Below are 22,323 nucleotides of genomic sequence, written 5' to 3'. Positions count from 1 at the left end.
CCTCAGTCCCAGTCACAGCCCCAGCCCCAGCCCCAGCCCCAGCCCCAGCCCCAGCCCCAGCCCCAGCCTCAGCCTCAGCCTCAGCCCCAGCCCCAGCCCCAGCCCCAGCCCCAGCCCCAGCCCCAGCCCCAGCCCCAGCCCCAGCCCCAGCCCCAGCCCCAGCCCCAGCCCCAGCCCCAGTCCCAGCCCCAGCGTTGCCTGAAGAAGAGAAGCTAGCCTAGTGATGCTAGTGGGACGGCAGAGAGCCAGCCATAATAACAACAGCATCAAACAGCCTCCTAGCCCCTGGTGCTTACAGCCTTAACCTGAGCCAAGGACCAAGACCAGTCCAAAAATATGATTCCTCATTTTTTTCTCTGAAAAATAAAGAAAGCTAACTACTGAAGTTATTGGTAACATTTTGTACAGGTATGAAGTTGTCAAAGAGGAGGATGAGATTTAGTAGGTGAAGGTGACGCCCTTTTGGATTTTATTGTATCTACCCAGTAGCCCGTTTGGGCAATCATTGATGTTTCGCCACACAAACAGTTTCTCAGAAAGGTGAAATCTGCTATCTCTAATTTGTTACATTTTACATGAATGTCCCCTTTATGGGAGGTTGTAAAGGCTTTATAAAGGGTTGATAAATGGTTATAACTGATTGGTTAATCTCGTCTACCGGCCAGTTCTCTCTCAATTGAGCCTGGGGACGAGGTTACACATTGCTTGAAATTGTGTGATTGCAAAACTGACCTTAGATCTAAGAGCAACTTAATCATATTCCATAGCTTTGGTTACTGAACCACCAGGTACATGTTGCTCTGTCCGGAGTAACCCTGAAGTAACCCCCTAATGAGCATTTTACCAGTAAGCCTATGGTCTCATGAGTCTTCTGAAGTACCTCCTAGGTAGTAGCACCCCTAGTTGAGAATCACTGCCCTAACTAGCCCATGTAAGTGAGGCAGTACAAAGGCCCTCAGCATGACATCAGGAAGGAAGGAACTTCCAAACGGAACATAGAGTGCCCCCTGCTGTTGGACATACCTCAATACATCGCTGAGCCATGGGCTATATCTCAATTGTCTAAAGAGGCTTCCTCTGTTGGACATACCTTAATATATCTCTGAGCCATGGGCTGCATCTCAATTGTTTGGAGAGGCTTCCTCTGTTGGACATACCTTAATACATCTCTGAGCCATGGGCTGCATCTCAATTGTCTAGAGAGGCTTCCTCTGTTGGACATACCTTAATACATCTCTGAGCCATGGGCTGCATCTCAATTGTCTAGAGAGGCTTCCTCTGTTGGACATACCTTTAATACATCTCTGAGCCATGGGCTGCATCTCAATAGTCTACAGAGGCGTCCTCCTCTCCTGTCCTTTATTCATACTGATCTGAAAACCCTGTACTTCTGTTTTACCTGGACTGGCTGTTCTGTCTTCTGACAGATCTATTAAATATATTAAAATAGATTTTATCCTCAGCAGGGATGATAATTGTATTTACATAACCAATCATGACCTGACGTAGAAAGGCTACAGGTTTGATTTTGAAACAGATATCCTGTCTTCTGGAACAATGAGAGACTTTGTCTGATGTTCTTTATTCCCTTGAAGAATCACAAAAAGTGAAACAACTTTATTGATTTACAATGTTCATCTGTGTCGCTGCTTCCTCCTCCTCTACGGTGAATTGCTATTTTAAACTCATTTGATATCCGTTGATTCCCACAAATACCCTTGAATTACCCATAAGCCACTGGAAATAAGGAGTGTAAATTGTATTTCTGAGGGATGCCCGCTCTGCTCTCCAATCGAGAGGGATAGATAGGGTTTTTTAGGCAGTGAAGAGTGGGTTTGGTGAGCTCTACCTACACCATTCTATGCCTGGCTGGCATAACAATGATCCTATTTTGAGCCAGAGAAGGAATTTCCTGCCTCTTCATTGGAGCAGATGAGATCTCAACTCAATGTATGGGCAGAGAGAAGATCCACGCACACACACACACACACACACACACACAGGCCTAACTGTGGATGAGAGGATATGGAGGTGTAACTCGATTAGAAGTTCAGAGATATTATAATTATTATAATTCACTTCTCCTTAATACTCTATTAGAGGGAAATGCATGAGCAGTTTTTACAGTATATGTGACACATCAGTTAGGCCCAGGCTATCTGGCACCCAGTATATTCACATGAGTCATATTCTCTTGTCTCGTTTAAGCTGGAAGTTAGAACAAAGCTTTTAAGCCTAACTTTTCCCTTCGTTCAATAACTTCGTTTTTTAACTGTACTCCTTGCAACTCACCCCACAAGAGACTAAAAACTACAGCATGATCACGTCTATCATCTCTCAGACCTGTTATTATCATGTTATACAGTATACATGTTATAAACATGATTAGGCTTATTAACATGTTATTGTAGCACCAAAGTAAAGCCTGAAAAAAACGGAAATGTTGACTAAATATATCTGAAAATGAGGATAGCTATGCACATCTGTGCACTTGCATGTTTGACCCAATTCAAACAATGGATTCATTGTTTCTGAACTTTTGACTAGCCTGCAGTAACATCAAAGCTGAACAGAGAAGACATTTCACACTTGGTTTGAACAATGTAAGCATCATACAAATCTAAGTAGCATTCTTACACTTGCAGTCAACACGTGTCAAAAAGTTCGCCCATAGAGGTCAAATGTGTGCAAAATTTAGATTGTATCTAGGCTCCAGCGAGGATCGAACTCGCGACCCCTGGTTTACAAGACCAGTGCTCTGCCACTGAGCTATAGAGCCGAATGCGGCACATTGCGTGCAGATAGGTGTTGTTTTCTCATCGAGAATCTAGCTCCTGTCGTTATATAAACACTGACCCCGGAAATTTGTCACAAACACCGTAAACCATAAAAGCAGACAAGTATACTACTAGTGCCTGTTCACGTACTAGTCGGAACTAGGACTAGTTTGAACTAGTCCATTGCAATATGGCACTTTTTTATTTGATTGCAGGTTGGATTGGTTATGTTCTTATGTGCCTACTTGGTTTGATTTTGATCGCATTTCTCTGTTTTTGTCTGTACATAAAATATATTCATTTGAAATATGATCACATACCGGGACCACCAAGGGATAGGTAAGTCATTATGTAACCTGAACATTTCTTTTAAATACTGTAGCTAGAAGTTATTTTCATCTAGCTATATTGAGTTACATAAGGATTAGGGGAACTAGATAAAAGTTAGCCTTAACACCCGCCAGGGGACGCTGTTTCACCTGTCTTTAGCGTTTTCACTGAGTGAACTTGGGTGAAAGGATCACTCACATAACGTCCTTATTTGTCAGTTATGGCGTAAACGTCTCTTGTTATCCCCCAGTTTTATATTCGGACATGCCGCAACCATCTTGAGGGAAACTAGAAATGGTGGAGTTATCAACGACAAATTCCTGGAATGGTGAGCTGAATGCTATGGAGCAGTTGTGATGGTGGCCAAGACACACACACACACACAAACACACACACACACACACACACACACATACAAGTTGTCTTGGGACAATACAAATATTTTATATTCTATTTAGTTTATTCTATTCTATCGTTGACAGGTCTGAGACATATGGACCGGTGTACCGTATCAACAGTATGCACATTGTGATGCTGTTTGTCACCTGCCCTGATACCACCAAGGTAAACCTGTGCCTGAATATTTCACACATCTGGTTTAAAGGAAGAAGTTAAGCATCTGTCCATTTCTTTGTACTATTTTACAAAGAAAATACCCAGTGATTTCAGTCTGTACTGTACCCTAAAATAAAGTGCCCATTTCGCCCACAAACTAAACAGACATTTTGCTTCCTCGTCACAGGAGGTGCTGATGTCACCAAAGTACCCCAAAGACTCACTGGTATACAAGGGTCTTTTCGACCTATTTGGAGAGAGGTGATTCCTGAATATGTTGTGTCATTTGTGCTATATCAACATATAACAATTACTGCCACCGACCTCATACCATTACATCTGCATTTTTTTATTGTGTTGACGTTTCGGTCGGTACAATCTTTTCCAATACATTCAATCTGAATGCTGTCTGACTTACATTAAAGCTGCCTAGATATTAAAACTGGACCCCTTGGTCATTGGTCAGTTTATTCAGTGTCAGGGTAAATACTCTGCAGTCCTGCTTTTCCGTAGGTTTCTGGGAAGGGGTCTGATTACGGCTCATGATCATGATGTGTGGTACAAACAGCGAAGGATCATGGACCCTGCCTTCAGCAGTCTGTAAGTTACTTATCTATTTCACATGATGTAATAATCAATTGATCAATGGATCAGTCAGTCAGTCTGTCTGTCTGTCTGTCTGTCTGTCTGTCTGTCTGTCTGTCTGTCTGTCTGTCTGTCTGTCTGTCTGTCTGTCTGTCTGTCTGTCTGTCTGTCTGTCTGTCTGTCTGTCTGTCTGTCTGTCTGTCTGCCAGTCAACCAATCCACCCACCCACCCTCCCACCTATCCATCAATCCATCCATCCATCAATTTATCCTTCCATCGTGCTGTGTATTGCTAGGTACCTGCGGGGTCAGATGGGTACGTTTAACGAGAGGGCAGAGCGTCTGATGGATAAACTGGCGGACATGGCTGACACCAACACAGCCGCCAACATGCACCACATGTTCAACTGTGTGACCCTTGATGTCATCACCAAGGTAACGAATGGTCCTTCTTGTTACCTCCAGATCAACACAATCCCCCTACCAGTTTAATATTTCACATAAAGCTGTCTTCATGATATGACAAACAGGAAAACCAGTCATAATGATACATTTTCAGGTTATGACAACTGATTTACACAGTTATTATGCAAGTTAGGCTGTAGTCTAGCTGTTAGGGAGCAAAGCCAGTGAGGTAGCCATTATAATGTGTAACTAGGACTCAGAGTTGTCCCCTGGTGGTCAGGTGTTATTATGACATGCTAATAAACTGTATTTGAAACATGAAAGGCGCTCATAATAAATGCATCATCATCATTGTTGTTAATTTGTTTTTCTACTTTACCTGTAGGTGGCATTTGGAGTGGATCTGGATCTGCTGAAGGAGAGTGACACTCCGTTCCCCAAAGCCATAGAGATGTGTCTGAAGGGAATGGTCCACTATTTCAGAGACCCCACCTTCCAGGTAAATAGTGACATGATCTTGGTTAACCCAGAACTAAAATCTTGCGTAATTTGGGGTTTCTTGGTCTATATGTGTTAGAAATTGAGAGTTGCAAAAGGAAATGTTCAGCCTCCCCCTTCTGATCTGTGTGAAGCGAAGCACTGCCTTTACCGAATCCTGATACGTCCAAATAACCAGTGACGAAAACCCCAAACACCTTAACCACAGATAGAACAATGAGACAGATATTTCACCGGATGTATAATGGTGAAGCATCCACTTGGCGTTTCCACTCACTACCAAATATGGTAGTGAGAGGAAGCCCAGTGGCCGGCAGTGGGAGAAGATGGAACGAGATAGATTTTGGCCAACATTCTACTAATTTTCTCACTGATGAAACATTTGATCTCTATACAGTTTGCTGTTCCCAAAACTACAATCTGTCCCGGTCTGCGCTAGTGGTAGGCCCAGCAGCACTGCATTGGCAAAACCGGGCAGGGTAATTCATATACCATTTGTTTTGTTTATGGGGAAAGAAAACTGGGGGGGCACAAATTCTATCAGTGGGGTCAATGTCCGGCTTTGCCACACCGTAGAGCCGGCCGTGGATGGCATCCTTTAATGTATTTATTTTATAAGCACACATACAGTTAACACATTGGCACACTGAATCATCAACAGACAGATGTAATGCTCCATAATGCTTCATAAAATGTATAGCATCAGTCCCTGGATGGGCTATAAATATGGTCAAATTCCATATTTCCCTAATCTAATAATTACATTTTATTGAATGTCATATTAGCTCTACCCAAAGAACAAGAAGTTCATCAACGAGGTGAAGAAGTCTGTTCAGCTACTGCGTACTACAGGCAGACAGTGGATCAACAAGAGGAAAATGGACATCCAAAATGGCGAGGATGTTCCTAAAGATATCCTGACACAGATCCTCAAGACGGCTGGCAAAGGCACGTTGTAGTAGCCTGGTCCCAGATCTGTTTGCGCTGTCTTGCCAACTCCTAGAGTTGGCAAGACAAGACAGCACAAACAGATCTGGGTCCAGGCTAACATTGGTGACCTTTTACTTTGTGGCTCTGCATGTGACATTGTGAGCTAAAACAGTCATGTTATTGATGAGGTTCAGTAGCACTATTGTCTCAATGCTGTAAACTTGTATATATTCATCATTTCAGAAGAAAACACAGGAAATGAAGATGAGGAGCTTATGCTGGACAACTTTGTAACGTTATTCATTGCGGGTGGGCCTCCATAAAAACAATTCCCCACACAATTAAAGATTCAGCAGCTAGAGTTACCTTAACATCCTTTACTGTGCTGTTTTCCTCTTGAAAGGGCAAGAGACTACAGCCAATCAACTAGCTTTTGCCGTCATGGAACTGGGAAGGCTGCCAGAGATATTGGCAAAGTAGGTCTTCATCATACCTCTTTTTGTTTATTGATCATTTCCATAATACAAAATACTTTGGTTGAGTTTCTGAGTGTCTGTAACTTCTCCAGAGTGAAGCAAGAAGTGGATGATGTCATCGGGATGAAACAGGAAATCAGCTTTGACGACCTGGGGAAAATGACCTACCTGTCTCAGGTACGGTGACTTAATTGATAGTTTTTATACTATATTAACTGTAGTTGTGACAGAATCATTAGATCACTTGTTTTGGTACTGCCCATATGTAGCTTGTTTTTGGTCGCAGGTTCAGGAATGGCTGAAAAATTGCAACATTTAGTTAGTGCTAACTCTGCAAATAGCACTGCTGGGTGATTTGAAAAGTCATAGTTAATCGATCAATAAAATAATAAAACTCTTAGCAAAGGTTTATCTTTAGGTTCAGAACTTTTGTGAAACATTTTAGAAAAAAATATGGCAGCTAGAAATCGAAACTGGATGGTGTTCAGAGATAGATGGGAGGGGATGAGGGAAGCTGAAGGCTGGGACTAAAAACAAACAAAATATAACTAATGCTAGGGTTAGGGGAAAATAATAAAGAAGGAAAATATATTTAAAAATATATTTATTTAAAATAATATATATATATATATATACAGTTGAAGTCAGAAATGTACATACACTTAGGTTGGAGTCATTAAAACTCATTTTTCAACCACTCCACAAATTTCTTGTTAACAAACTATAGTTTTGGCAAGTCGGTAAGGACGTCTAATTTGTGCATGACACAAGTAATTTTTCCAACAATTGTTTACAGACAGATTATTTCACTTATAGTTCACTGTATCACAATTCCAGTGGGTCAGAAGTTTACATACACTAAGTTGACTGTGCCTTTAAACAGCTTGGAAAATTCCAGAAAATGATGTCATGGCTTTAGAAGCTTCTGACATCATTTGAGTCAATTGGAGGTGTACCTGTGGATGTATTTCAAGGCCTACCATCAAACTCAGTGCCTCTTTACTTGACATCATGGGAAAATCAAAAGAAATCAGCCAAGACCTCAGAAACAAAATTGTAGAGCTCCACAAGTCTGGTTCATCCTTGGGAGCAATTTCCAAATGCCTGAAGGTACCACGTTCATCTGTACAAACAATAGTATGCAAGTATAAACACCATGGGACCACGCAGCCGTCATACCGCTCAGGAAGGAGACGCGTTCTGTCTCCTAGAGATTAATGTACTTTGGTGCGAAAAGTGCAAATCAATCCCAGAACAACAGCAAAGGACATTGTGAAGATGCTAGAGGAAACAGGTACAAAAGTATCTATATCCACAGTAAAACGAGTCCTATATCGACATAACCTGAAAGGCCACTCAGCAAGGAAGAAGCCACTGCTCCAAAACCGCCATAAAAAAGCCAGACTACGGTTTGCAACTGCACATGTGGACAAAGATCGTACTTTTTGGAGAAATGTCCTCTGGTCTGATGAAACAAAAATAGAACTGTTTGGCCATAATGACCATCGTTATGTTTGGAGGAAAAAGGGGGTTACTTGCAAGCCGAAGAACACCATCCCACCGTAAAGCACGGGGGTGGCAGCATCATGCTGTGGGGGTGCTTTGCTGCAGGAGGGACTGGTGCACTTCACAAAATAGATGGCATCATGAGGAAGGAAAATTATGTGGATATATTGAAGCAACATCTCAAGACATCAGTCCGGAAGTTAAAGCTTGGTTGCAAATGGGTCTTCCAAATGGACAATGACCCCAAGCATATTTCCAAAGTTGTGGCAAAATGGCTTAAGGACAACAAAGTCAAGGTATTGGAGTGGCCATCACAAAGCCCTGACCTCAATCCTATAGAACATTTGTGGGCAGAACTGAAAAAGCAGGTGCAAGCAAGGAGGCCTACAAACCTGACTCAGTTACACCAGCTCTGTCAGGAGGAATGGGCCAAAATTCACCCAACTTATTGTGGGAAGCTTGTGGAAGGCTACCCGAAACGTTTGACCCAAGTTAAACGATTTAAAGGCAATGCTACCAAATACTAACTTCTGACCCACTGGGAATGTGATGAAAGAAATAAAAGCTGAAATAAATCATTCTCTCTACTATTATTCTGACATTTCACATTCTTAAAATAAAGTGGTGATCCTATCTTAAAACTGAATTTTTTACTAGGATTAAATGTCAGGAATTGTGAAAAACTGAGTTTAAATGTATTTGGCTGAGGTGTATGTAAACTTCTGACTTCAAGTGTATATATATATATATATTTACAAGAAATGATGCAGACAATTACATTGATAGAACCCACAATCTATCTGTAATATTAAAGCTGATCTACCCCCTAAAGAAAAAGCAAGTTGTGACAAACCGGGTTTTAACCCGGATCATCTGTGTACCACAATGCCTCTAAATTGTATTAGTCCACTGAGCTAAAGCCAAAGCATTAGCTCAGGGAGCTAACACAAGTCCTCAGGTCTCAGGCCAGGTAACTCAACATGTTGTGTTTGATGATCTATCTAACCGTCAGGTATTGAAGGAGACTCTGAGGTTGTATCCCACGGCTCCCGGGACGTCTCGCTTCATCCCCAATGACATCACCATCAACGGTATCCCCATCCCTGCTGGAGTCACATGCTTCGTGAGTTACCTCAACACCACTGTCAAGTGTTTTTGTAATATTTGTTCATATTGTGAAACATCACAGCACAGTGGAAAATATATATGGCAGCTAGAAATCAACACTGGATGGTTTTCAGAGATAGATGGCAGGGGTTGAGTGGAGCTGAAGACTGGGACTAACAACAAACAAAAGATAACTAATGTAAAATATACTGTCTGTGAAATGTATGTAGTATATACTGTTTAAGCTGGAAGTAGAAGCCTAAGTATTGTTGTCCATTAGTTTACTCCAATTAGAGGAGGGGTGGTAGGGTTAGGGGAAAATAGTAAAGAAGGAAAAGATATTTAAAAATATATATATTTAAAATAATATATATATTTTTGTAAATATATATATTATTTTAAATATATATATATATTTTTTATATATTTTCCTTCTTTACTATTTTCCCCTAACCCTACCACCCCTCTTCTGAATGGGGGATTGGAAATGATGCAGTCAATTACATTGATAGAACCCACAATCTATCTGCAATATTAAAACTGATCTACCCACCCCCCAAAAAAAAGTTCAGTAAAAAAAATAGTACATGTCTAATTTGCTTTGGTACCTCAATATACTCCCAAATATTTAATGGATAGATGTAGAATTTTTCTCAAGCTTATATTTTCTGTTAGTCAGCACCTCATCGACTATTTTGGTGTTCCTCTACTGTACTCTACTCTATTTCCTGAATTGCTGTATCTGCCGCTGTCTCACATCTTTTATGTTTGCCCCTATCTTGTCTGTTCATAGTTCAATTCGTACATCTGTGGACGGCTGGATAAGTTCTTTGAGGAGCCGCTGAAGTTTGACCCAGAGAGGTTCCATCCAGACGCTGCCAAGTAAGTGACCCAATATGGTTTTATTGTTTCTTTACAACATTTGAACCGATTAAGCGCTAACTGACATGTTATGGATGCTGTGTTTGTTTCTGTCCTGAAGACCCTATTACTGTTACTTCCCCTTCGCCCTGGGACCACGCTCATGTCTGGGACAGAGCTTCGCACAGGTGAGACACACACAGGAGCACGCACGCATGTACACACACACACACACACGCGCGCGCACGCTCACACCAGATTCGTTCTGTTGTTTGCAGATAGAGGTGAAGGTAGTGATGGCCAAGTTGCTCCAGAGGTTTGATTTCAGCCTGCTGCCTGGCCAGTCCTTTGACATCCTGGACACTGGCACTCTGAGACCAAAGAGTGGAGTGGTGTGTAACATCAGATACCGAGGACAAACACATGCAGCCTGACTGCTGGAACCTGGATATGACTAGCCCTTGTCTTTCAACTCAAACATATTTCTTATCCGACTCATTCCGTCTTTCAACTTTATTGTCTTAAAAAAAAAAAAAAGATTAACACATCATCAATGTTTTACCAATCTTGCGCATATATTTGCATGTATTCTGAACAAAAATATAAATGCAACATGCAACCTTTCCAACGAATTTACTGAGTGATAGTTCATATAAGGATTAGGCCCTAATCTATGGATTTTACATGACTGGGCAGGGGCGCAGCCATGGGTGGGCCTGGGAGGGCATAGGCCCACCCACTGGGGAGCCAGGCCCAGCCAATCAGAATAAGTTTTCCCCAACTAAATACTCCTCAGTTTCATCAGCTGTCCGGGTGGCTGGTCTCAGACGATCCCGCAGGTGAAGAAGCCGGTTGTGGAGGTCCTGGGCTTGCGTGGTTACACGTGTTCTGCGGTTATGAGGCCATTTGGACGTACTGCCAAATTCTCTAAAACAATGTTGGGAGCGGCTTATGGTAGAGAAATTAACATTCAATTATCTGGCAAAAGCTCTGATGGACAATCCTGTAGTCAGTAAGCCAATTGCACGCTCCCTCAAAACTTAATACATCTGTGGCATTGTGTTGTGTGACAAAACTGTACATTTAAGAGTGGCCTTTTATTGTCCCAGCGCAAGGTGCACCTGTGTAATGATCATGCTGTTCAATCAGCTTCTTGATATGCCACACCTGTCAGGTGGATGGATTATCTTGGCAAAAGAGAAATGCTCACTAACAGGGATGTAAACAAATTTCTGCACAACATTTTAGAGAAATAAGCTTTTTTTTGCATATGGAAAATTTCTGGGATCTTTTGTTTTAGCTCATAAAACATGGGACCAACACTTTACATGTTGCGTTTATACTTTTGTTCTATATATATATATATATATATATATACAGTGAGGGAAAAAAGTATTTGATCCCTGCTGATTTTGTACGTTTGCCCACTGAAATAGACATGATCAGTCTATAATTTTAATGGTAGGTTTATTTGAACAGTGAGAGGGGTGTTTTTCTGCTAAGGGGACAAGACAACTTCACCGCATCAAAGGGACGATGGACGGGGCCATGTACCGTCAAATCTTGGGTGAGAACCTCCTTCCCTCAGCCAGGGCATTGAAAATGGGTCATGGATGGGTATTCCAGCATGACAATGACCCAAAACACACGGCCAAGGCAACAAAGGAGTGGCTCAAGAAGAAGCACATTAAGGTCCTGGAGTGGCCTAGCCAGTCTCCAGACCTTAATCCCATAGAAAATCTGTTGAGGGAGCTGAAGGTTCGAGTTGCCAAACGTCAGCTTCGAAGCCTTAATGACTTGGAGAAGATCTGCAAAGAGGAGTTGGACAAAATCCCTCCTGAGTTGTGTGCAAACCAGGTGGCCAACTACAAGAAACGTCTGACCTCTGTGATTGCCAACAAGGGTTTTGCCACCAAGTACTAAGTCATGTTTTGCATAGGGGTCAAATACTTATTTCCCTCATTAAAATGCAAATCAATTTATAACATTTTTGACATGCGTTTTTCTGGATATTTTTTGTTGTTATTCTGTCTCTCACTGTTCAAATAAACCTACCATTAAAATTATAGACTGATAATTTCTTTGTCAGTGGGCAAACGTACAAAATCAGCAGGGGATCAAATACTTTTTTCCCTCACTGTATATATATATATATACACTACCAGTCAAAAGTTTGGACACACCTACTCATTCCAGGGTTTTCTTTATTTTCACTATTTTCTACACTGTAGAATAATAGTTAAGACATCAAAACTATGAAATAACACATATGGAATCATGTAGTAACCAAAACAGTGTTAAACAAATCAAAATATATTTTATATTTGAGATTCTTCAAAGTAGCCACCCTTTGCCTTGCTGACAGCTTTGCACACTCTTGGCATTCTCTCAACCAGCTTCATGAGGTAGTCACCTGGAATGCATTTCAATTAACAGGTGTGCCTTGTTAAAAGTTAATTTGTGGAATTTCTTTCCTTCTTAATGCGTTTGAGCCAATCAGTTGTGTTGTGACAAGTTAGGGGTGGTGTACAGAAGATAGACCTATTTGGTAAAAGGCCAAGTCCATATTATGGCAAGAACAGCTCCTGAGTGGCGCAGTGGTCTAAGGCACTGCATCTCAGTGCTTGAGGCGTCACTACAGACCCTCGGTTCGATTCCAGGCTGTATCACAACCAGCCGTGATTGGGAGTCTCATAGGGCGACGCACAGTGTCGTCCGGGTTTGGCCGGTGTTGGCCGTCATTGTAAATAAGAATTTGTTCTTAACTGACTTTCCTAGTTAAATAAAGGTTAAAAAAAAGAAGCAAAGAGAAACGATAGTCCATCATTACTTTAAGACATGAAGGTCAGTCAATCCGGAAAATTTCAAGAACTTTGAAAGTTTCTTCAAGTGCAGTCGCAAAAACCATCAAGCGCTATGATGAAACTGGCTTTAATGAGGACCGCCACAGGAATGGAAGACCCAGAGTCACCTCTGCTGCAGAGGATAAGTTCATTAGAGTTACCAGCCTCAGAAATTGCAGCCCAAATAAATGCTTCACAGAATTCAAGTAACAGACACATCTCAACATCAACTCTTCAGAGGAGACTGCGTGAATCTGGCTTTCATGGTCGAATTGCTGCAAAGAAACCACTACTAAAGGACACCAATAATAAGAAGAGACTTGCTTGGGCCAAGAAACATGAACAATGGACATTAGACCAGTGGAAATCTGTCCTTTGGTCTGGAGTCCAAATTTGAGATTTTTGGTTTCAACCGCCGTGTCTTTGTGAGACGCGGAGTAGGTGAATGGATGATCTCCATGTGTGGTTCCCACCATGAAGCATGGAGGAGGAATTTTGATGGTGTGGGGGTAATTTGCTGGTGACTCTGTCAGTGATTTATTTAGAATTCAAGGAAAACTTAACCAGCATGGCTACCACAGCATTCCCATCTGGTTTGTGCTTAGTGGGACTATCACTTGTTTTCAAAAGGACAATGACACAACACACCTCCAGGCTGTGTAAGGGCTATTTGACCTAGAAGGAGAGTGATGGAGTGCTGCATCAGATGACCTGGCCTCCACAATCACCCAACCTCAACCCAATTGAGATGGTTTGGGATGAGTCGGACCACAGAGTGAAGGAAAAGCAGCCAACAAGTGCAAAGCATATGTGGGAACTCCTTCAAGACTGTTGGAAAAGCATTCCAGTTGAAGCTGGTTGAGAGATCCAAGAGTGTGCAAAGCTGTTATCAAGGCAAAGGGTGGCTATTTGAAGAATCTCAAATATAAAATATATTTTGATTTGTTTAACACTTTCTTAGTTACTACATGATTCCATATGTGTCATTTCAGAGTTTTGATGTCTTCACTTTTATTCTACAATGTAGAAAATAGTACAAATAAAGAAAAACCCTGGAATGAGTAGGTGTGTCCAAACTTTTGACTGGTACCGTATACATATATATTTTTCTTTAAATTATTATATATATATATATATATATATATAATTTTTTATAGTGAAGTGATATTTTGAATGTAATGGGTGTATGATGATCATGGTTAGTCGGATGGATTTGACATAGGAGTGTTTCTATTGTGTTCCTCGTTACTTTATACACAGTCTCTTTCAATGATTATGTTATTACAGTAACGTTACAGTTCAATATATATTCAATATACAATGTATTAAATACAGTAGAGAGCTTTAAACAGTATATATTCACTTCTTTGGTGAACTTCCTAACCAACGTTATTACTTCAGTACGTCTGTTATAGTGAATGTAGCCTGTTTTAATAGAATAATTTTGCAAATGTCACTGAGTCCCAGAAAAGTATAAAAAATGTGTCCACAAGGTGTCGCTGTGAACCTGCGGAATAAAGACCGTTCATGTTTTGCATCTTTCTTGTTTACACTCATGACCTCTTCTAGATGGGTGTCATTTTAAACACCTGTTGAATGCAAGCGGAAGAATGCTACTTAGATTTTTATGATGGGTTACATTGTGAAAACTCAATCAAGTGTAACATTTCTTTCCTCTTCGCCTCAGCTTTGATGTTTCAGTAATTAGTCCAAAGTTTGGAAACAGTGTATCCATTGTTTGAATTGGGTCAACATGCCAGGGCAAGGAAGTGTAGACTAAAGCTATCATCATTTTCACATAGCAATTAAAAGGATTGAGACATTCAGCAGACTAAAAACAAGAGATAGCTTTATTATAGTGCTATAGGTTAATAGGCCAAACCATGTTTTAATATGTTTATAACACGATAATAACAGGTCACATAGATATAAATGATTGATGTGATCATGCTGGAGTTTTCAGAATGAACCATTGACAATTGACAATTGTGTTGTAGATAAAATACTAAAGAATTGTGGTCTATTTCCATAACAATTATTCTGTTGAATTTCAATTCCTGGAACTGACCAATTCAATTGCAGATTGTTATTTTCAATATAGACCTATTTTATAAATGTTATTGATAAATGTATGCATTTTTTATTATAAGAAAACCATGTATTTTCTCCTCTTTCATAACGTGTGAAGTGAAGTTCCTTACTGGCCCTTTAAGAAGGCAGTGCCATTCATTTCGTATAGTGGGCACGCTCAGTCCTGCGTCTTGATTGGCCGTCTTGACAGAGATCCTCTTGAACCATTTCAAACCCGAGTACGTACGTACTACAGCCCGTGTACTCAGTGGAGGACCGTGCTAATTCCCAACGAGCTCCGGTATTCACTCCGCTGCGCAGGCAGGCGCTCACCACTTCGGTGAAATAGGCTTATCTTTGAAAGAGCTCGAGCACTGTGTCGGTTGTAAAAACCGTGTGTTGCTGTTGTCTCGGAAATGCAACATGCGGTTATAGTAAATTGAGTGCTATTGATTAGTTTTTTTATAAAAACGTTTCCAAACGGATATTTATGTTCGATTTGTAGCAGAATTGTTATTAATTTTCGTGGATTTTTTCTTAATATTTTCTTCAACGTGCATAGCAGGATTTGCACATGCAATGCTGGAATGCCGAGGGTTCCTCTGACAGTTCTCAGCGCGAGGGATAAGTGATGGAGCTTTGATCAGTTAACATCCACTTGTTTTGGTCGGGATGTTACTAATATTTACACGATATAGACACGATTTATGAACAAATGCAAAGATAAGGAATAATTGCAAATACCAACCGCGAGTTTTTTTTTTACGACAAATGAGGGTGTACTGCATGCAGCCTCTTCTGAATGGTTGCCATAGCCAACATCGCATTTTCATTTGATTAATTTAACTTTTCGATCCGAGGTGCCACCTTTAGCATTATGTCCGTATCATGTATTCACATTTCAATACAATTCCTCAATTGAGACTCGGTTAGTTTATCCTAAACATCCAGCTTACTGCCTTCACGTTATATCTGACCGAGGAGAGAGCACAGACTGCAGGGAGACATGGCTAAAAACCCGTCGGAGGGACCCAAGGAGCCAGACCTGAATCAGCTACCGGATGAAGAGCTGCTGCGATGCGGCAAGGAGGAGCTGGTCAAGCGGCTACGGAGGGTGGACAACGAGAAGATGAACCTAATGATCGAGCACGGCAACATGATGAAAGACGTTAACCGGAGGCTGCAGGTGCACCTGCACGAGATCCGCAACCTGAAGGAGATCAACCAGAAGCTCCAGGACGACAACAACGAGCTGCGCGAGCTCTGCTGCTTCCTGGACGATGACCGGCAGAAGGGCAAGAAGCTGTCCCGGGAGTGGCAGCGGTTTGGCCGGTACTCCGCGAGCGCCATGTGGAAGGAGGTGGGTACCTACCAGCTGAAGCTCAAAGAGCTCGAGGCCAACCAGGAGAGAGTGGTGCGCGAGAACACGGACCTGAAGGAGATCATCCTCATGCTGGATGAGGATAGGAACGGCGCCGGTTCCCGGAGCTCCATAGACTCCCAGTCCAGCCTCACCAACCTGAATGGCGGGACAGGGACGGTTCGGGATGTCGGGGACGGGAGTAGTACCTCCAGCACAGGGAGCGCAGGTAGCCCCGACCACCACCACCACCACAACAGCCACAACCACATACACAAGCTGCCCGCGGAGAGGGAGGGCAAGCTTGGCAGCACCTTCCAGAGGAGGTCCATGGATGACCTGTCAGCTCCACACCATCACAGGAGCATCCCAAATGGACTCAATGGTAAGTCGAAGTTCATACACCTGTCATACACCTGTAATACTCACCTATCATTCACTTGTTATAGCCTACATCTGTACAAACACCTGTCCACCTGCACCTGTCCATAGGCCATCTCAATGGGCCATACCAGCCAAGCTTAAGCTGGGATGTTGAATGCATAGGATAAGGGGAATTATACTTTCCACCAGCACTAGGGTCTAACAAAGCAGAACCATCCCTATATGGGTCTGGGACAGACAGACAGACAGACAGACAGACAGACAGACAGACAGACTGTTCAGAAAGACAGACAGACTGTTCAGACATACAGACAGACCGTTCAGACATACAGACAGACCGTTCAGACAGACAGACAGACTGTTCAGACAGACAGACAGACCGTTCAGACAGACAGACAGACCGTTCAGACAGACAGACAGACTGTTCAGACATACAGACAGACCGTTCAGACAGACAGACAGACAGACCGTTCAGACAGACAGACAGACCGTTCAGACAGACAGACAGAACGTTCAGACAGACAGACAGAACGTTCAGACAGACAGACAGACTGTTCAGACATTCAGACATACAGACAGACCGTTCAGACAGACAGACAGACAGACCGTTCAGACAGACAGACAGACCGTTCAGACAGACAGACAGAATGTTCAGACAGACAGACAGAACGTTCAGACAGACAGACAGACTGTTCAGACATTCAGACATACAGACAGACCGTTCAGACAGACAGACAGACCGTTCAGACAGACAGACAGACCGTTCAGACAGACATACAGACTGTTCAGACAGACAGACAGACCGTTCAGACAGACAGACAGACCGTTCAGACAGACAGACAGAACGTTCAGACAGACAGACAGACTGTTCAGACAGAAAGACAGACCGTTCAGACATACAGACAGACCGTTCAGACATACAGACAGACCGTTCAGACAGACAGACCGTTCAGACAGACAGACAGACCGTTCAGACAGACAGACAGACTGTTCAGACAGACAGACAGACTGGACAGACAGACAGACCGTTCAGACATACAGACAGACCGTTCAGACATACAGACAGACCGTTCAGACAGACAGACAGACCGTTCAGACATACAGACAGACCGTTCAGACAGACAGACAGACCGTTCAGACAGACAGACAGACCGTTCAGACATACAGACAGACCGTTCAGACAGACAGGCTGCTCAGACAGACAGGCCGTTCAGACAGACAGGCTGTTCAGACAGACAGGCCGTTCAGACAGACAGACAGACTGTTCAGAGAGACAGACAAACTGTTCATACAGACAGACAGACCGTTCAGACAGACAGACAGACAGACAGACTGTTCAGACAGACAGACAGACTGTTCAGACATACAGACAGACCGTTCAGACATACAGACAGACCGTTCAGACAGACAGACAGACCGTTCAGACATACAGACAGACCGTTCAGACAGACAGACAGACCGTTCAGACAGACCGTTCAGACAGACAGACAGACCGTTCAGACAGACAGACAGACTGGACAGACAGACAGACCGTTCAGACATACAGACAGACCGTTCAGACAGACAGACAGACCGTTCAGACAGACAGACAGACCGTTCAGACATACAGACAGACCGTTCAGACATACAGACAGACCGTTCAGACAGACAGACAGACCAGACAGACAGACAGACCATTCAGACAGACAGACAGACTGTTCAGACAGACAGACAGACTGGACAGACAGACAGACCGTTCAGACATACAGACAGACCATTCAGACAGACAGACAGACAGACAGACCGTTCAGACAGACAGACAGACTGGACAGACAGACAGACCGTTCAGACAGACAGACAGACTGGACAGACAGACAGACCGTTCAGACATACAGACAGACCGTTCAGACATACAGACAGACCGTTCAGACATACAGACAGACCATTCAGACAGACAGACTGTTCAGACAGACAGGCTGCTCAGACAGACAGGCTGTTCAGACAGACAGGCCGTTCAGACAGACAGGCTGTTCAGACAGACAGGCCGTTCAGACAGACAGACAGACTGTTCAGACAGACAGACAGACTGTTCAGACAGACAGACAGACTGTTCTGACAGACAGACAGACTGTTCAGACAGACAGACAGACTGTTCATACAGACAGACAGACAGACTGTTCAGACAGACAGACAGAATGTTCAGACAGACAGGCTGTTCAGACAGACAGACAGACCGTTCAGACATACAGACAGACCGTTCAGACAGACAGACAGACCGTTCAGACAGACAGACAGACTGTTCAGACAGACAGACCGTTCAGACATACAGACAGACCGTTCAGACATACAGACAGACTGTTCAGACAGACAGACAGACCGTTCAGACAGACAGACAGACTGTTCAGACAGACAGACTGGACAGACAGACAGACCGTTCAGACAGACAGACAGACTGTTCAGACAGACAGACTGGACAGACAGACAGACTGTTCAGACAGACAGACAGACCGTTCAGACAGACAGACAGACTGTTCAGACAGACTGTTCAGACATACAGACAGACCGTTCAGACATACAGACAGACCGTTCAGACATACAGACAGACCGTTCAGACAGACAGACTGTTCAGACAGACAGGCTGCTCAGACAGACAGGCTGTTCAGACAGACAGGCCGTTCAGACAGACAGGCTGTTCAAACAGACAGGCCGTTCAGACAGACAGACAGACTGTTCAGAGAGACAGACAGACTGTTCAGACAGACAGACAGACTGTTCAGACAGACAGACAGACTGTTCTGACAGACAGACAGACTGTTCAGACAGACAGACAGACCGTTCAGACAGACAGACAGACAGACTGTTCAGACAGACAGACAGACAGAATTTTCAGACAGACAGGCTGTTCAGACAGACAGACAGACCGTTCAGACATACAGACAGACCGTTCAGACATACAGACAGACCGTTCAGACAGACAGACAGACCGTTCAGACAGACAGACAGACCGTTCAGACAGACAGACCGTTCAGACAGACAGACAGACCGTTCAGACATACAGACAGACCGGTCAGACAGACAGACAGACCGGTCAGACAGACAGACAGACCGTTCAGACATACAGACAGACCGTTCAGACAGACAGACAGACCGTTCAGACAGACAGACCATTCAGACAGACAGACAGACTGTTCAGACAGACAGACAGACTGGACAGACAGACAGACCATTCAGACATACAGATAGACCGTTTAGACAGACAGACAGACAGACAGACAGACCGTTCAGACAGACAGACAGACTGTTCAGACAGACAGACCGTTCAGACATACAGACAGACCATTCAGACATACAGACAGACCGTTCAGACAGACAGACAGACCGTTCAGACAGACAGACAGACCGTTCAGACAGACAGACAGACCGTTCAGACAGACAGACAGACCGTTCAGACAGACAGACAGACTGTTCCGTCAGACAGACAGACTGGACAGACAGACAGACCGTTCAGACATACAGACAGACCGTTCAGACAGACAGACAGACATACAGACCGTTCAGACAGACAGACAGACTGTTCAGACAGACTGTTCAGACATACAGACAGACCGTTCAGACATACAGACAGACCGTTCAGACAGACAGACATACCGTTCAGACAGACAGACATACAGACCGTTCAGACAGACAGACTGTTCAGACAGACTGTTCAGACATACAGACAGACCGTTCAGACATACAGACAGACCGTTCAGACAGACATGCTGTTCAGACAGACAGGCTGCTCAGACAGACAGGCTGTTCAGACAGACAGGCCGTTCAGACAGACAGGCTGTTCAGACAGACAGGCCGTTCAGACAGACAGTCAGACTGTTCAGACAGACAGACAGACTGTTCAGACAGACAGACAGACTGTTCAGACAGACCGTTCAGACAGACAGACAGACAGACTGTTCAGACAGACAGGCTGTTCAGATAGACAGACAGACCGTTCAGACAGACAGACAAACCATTCAGACAGACCGTTCAGACATACAGACAGACCGTTCAGACAGACAGACAGACCGTTCAGACATACAGACAGACCGTTCAGACAGACAGACTGTTCAGACAGACAGACTGTTCAGACAGACAGGCTGTTCAGACAGACATGCTGTTCAGACAGACAGGCCGTTCAGACAGCCAGACAGACAGTCAGACAGACTGTTCAGACAGACAGACAGACTGTTCAGACAGACAGACAGACTGTTCAGACAGACAGACAGACCGTTCAGACAGACAGACAGACAGACTGTTCAGACAGACAGACAGACAGTTCAGACAGACAGACCGTTCAGTCAGACAGACCGTTCAGACAGACAGACAGAAGTACATCATAACACAGAGACATTGGACAGTGATGCTGCCAAGGCCTATGTGTTACCATATGACTAAACTATTATTGTTGTTGTTGTGATTGCCTCACTGTTGCTGTGTTTAAATCCACTCTCATCCTGACATGAAGTCATGGCTGGGATGCTTATAACACTCACTCACTCACACACTCACTCACTCACTCACTCACTCACTCACTCACTCACTCACTCACTCACTCACTCACTCACTCACTCACTCACTCACTCACTCACTCACACACACACTCACTCACTCACTCACTCACTCACTCACTCACTCACTCACTCACTCACTCACTCACTCACTCACTCACTCACTCACTCACACACTCACTCACTCACTCACTCACTCACTCACTCACTCACACACACACTCACTCACTCACTCACTCACTCACTCACACACTCACTCACTCACTCACACACACACACACTGGATGCCTAAGTAGCCTCTTCAGTGTCCCACCAACAGATTGATGTGGGTGAATTATGTCACTGAGTATCACGGCCCTGAAGGAAGAAGAGAAGACTATCTTAATTGCTTTTAGAAGGACTCAGGCAAATTGATTTTGGATGAGTTCACTGATTATCATTGTTGTCTTTGGCTGTCCTCTCTCTCTCTCTCTCTCCTCTCTCTCTCTCTCTCTCTCTCTCTCTCTCTCTCTCTCTCTCTCTCTCTCTCTCTCTCTCTCTCTCACTTTCTCTATGGCCTGCTTAAGGGACATTTGAAATGCATCAAGCGGACTAGAAATCAATGCCCCCGTTCTAAGACCTAAATACCCAGGCTTCAGCAGGCCGTTGGATGAAACACCGTGATGAAATAGGATGCAAAGCCTGGTTTTAGCTGCACATCACACCAATAACACACACGCACACACACACACACACACACACACACACACACACACACACACACACACACACCAATAACGGCATGATCTGTCTGTAGGATAAATATAATCTGTTTTGTGCTGTAACATACAAACGGACAGGCTGCCTAAATCCAGACTCTGATTCGTTCATTCATTTTAGGAAAGCAACATAGGAGCTCATCTTGCAGGAACATTTTTCTATATACACAGCTGGTGTCTTTTGAGATTCCAGTGATTCTAGAATTTTAAAAGCCTGAATTTAGATATACTGTATCCTAGCAGCATGCTAGCAAGTGGAGCTGTTTTTAATCTGCACACAAACACCACAAATTCTTGGCCATGTTTGTGCATCCTGACATGAAGTCATGCCTGGGATGCTTATAATACACACACA

The 22,323-nt window shown here is 43.5% G+C and overlaps 2 protein-coding genes across 3 annotated transcripts in view; both read left to right on the top strand.

The window, feature by feature from the left end:
• The first annotated feature begins 2,799 nt into the window (after positions 1–2,799).
• On the top strand, positions 2,800–10,653 carry LOC311106506 (cholesterol 24-hydroxylase-like). Its single transcript, XM_084148855.1, has 15 exons — positions 2,800–3,116; positions 3,358–3,435; positions 3,590–3,671; positions 3,850–3,923; positions 4,176–4,262; positions 4,544–4,682; positions 5,038–5,151; positions 5,936–6,098; positions 6,324–6,389; positions 6,484–6,556; positions 6,649–6,733; positions 9,075–9,185; positions 9,963–10,051; positions 10,152–10,218; positions 10,309–10,653. The coding sequence occupies exons 1-15, from the start codon at positions 2,968–2,970 to the stop codon at positions 10,462–10,464; spliced, it is 1,533 nt and encodes a 510-aa protein (XP_084004981.1). The 5' UTR covers positions 2,800–2,967; the 3' UTR covers positions 10,465–10,653.
• A 4,539-nt stretch (positions 10,654–15,192) lies between these two features.
• LOC311106507 (coiled-coil domain-containing protein 85C-B-like) overlaps positions 15,193–22,323 on the top strand; it is an 88,187-nt gene continuing 81,056 nt past the window's right edge. Inside the window, exon 1 of one of the 2 annotated variants that reach the window (XM_084148856.1) lies at positions 15,193–16,688. In XM_084148856.1, coding sequence (XP_084004982.1) covers positions 15,950–16,688 — 739 coding nt within the window. In that variant the 5' untranslated portion in view covers positions 15,193–15,949. The remainder of the gene's footprint in view (positions 16,689–22,323) is intronic. The other variant, XM_084148857.1, reaches the window with a different exon arrangement.

Source organism: Coregonus lavaretus (assembly GCF_964263955.1).
Source record: "Coregonus lavaretus genome assembly, chromosome: 31".
NCBI classification, from domain to species: Eukaryota; Metazoa; Chordata; class Actinopteri; order Salmoniformes; family Salmonidae; genus Coregonus; species Coregonus lavaretus.
Note: the sequence above shows the minus strand (reverse complement) of the source record. Positions and strands in the feature narration are given on the sequence as shown.

Bases quoted from the DNA above. Each gene is read 5' to 3' on its own strand.
- LOC311106506 (XM_084148855.1), top strand. From the start codon at position 2,968: ATGGCACTTTTTTATTTGATTGCAGGTTGGATTGGTTATGTTCTTATG. The intron at 3,924-4,175 runs GTGATTCCTGAA...GCTTTTCCGTAG, and splicing joins TTCGACCTATTTGGAGAGAG to GTTTCTGGGAAGGGGTCTGA. The intron at 6,099-6,323 runs GCACGTTGTAGT...TCATCATTTCAG, and splicing joins CCTCAAGACGGCTGGCAAAG to AAGAAAACACAGGAAATGAA.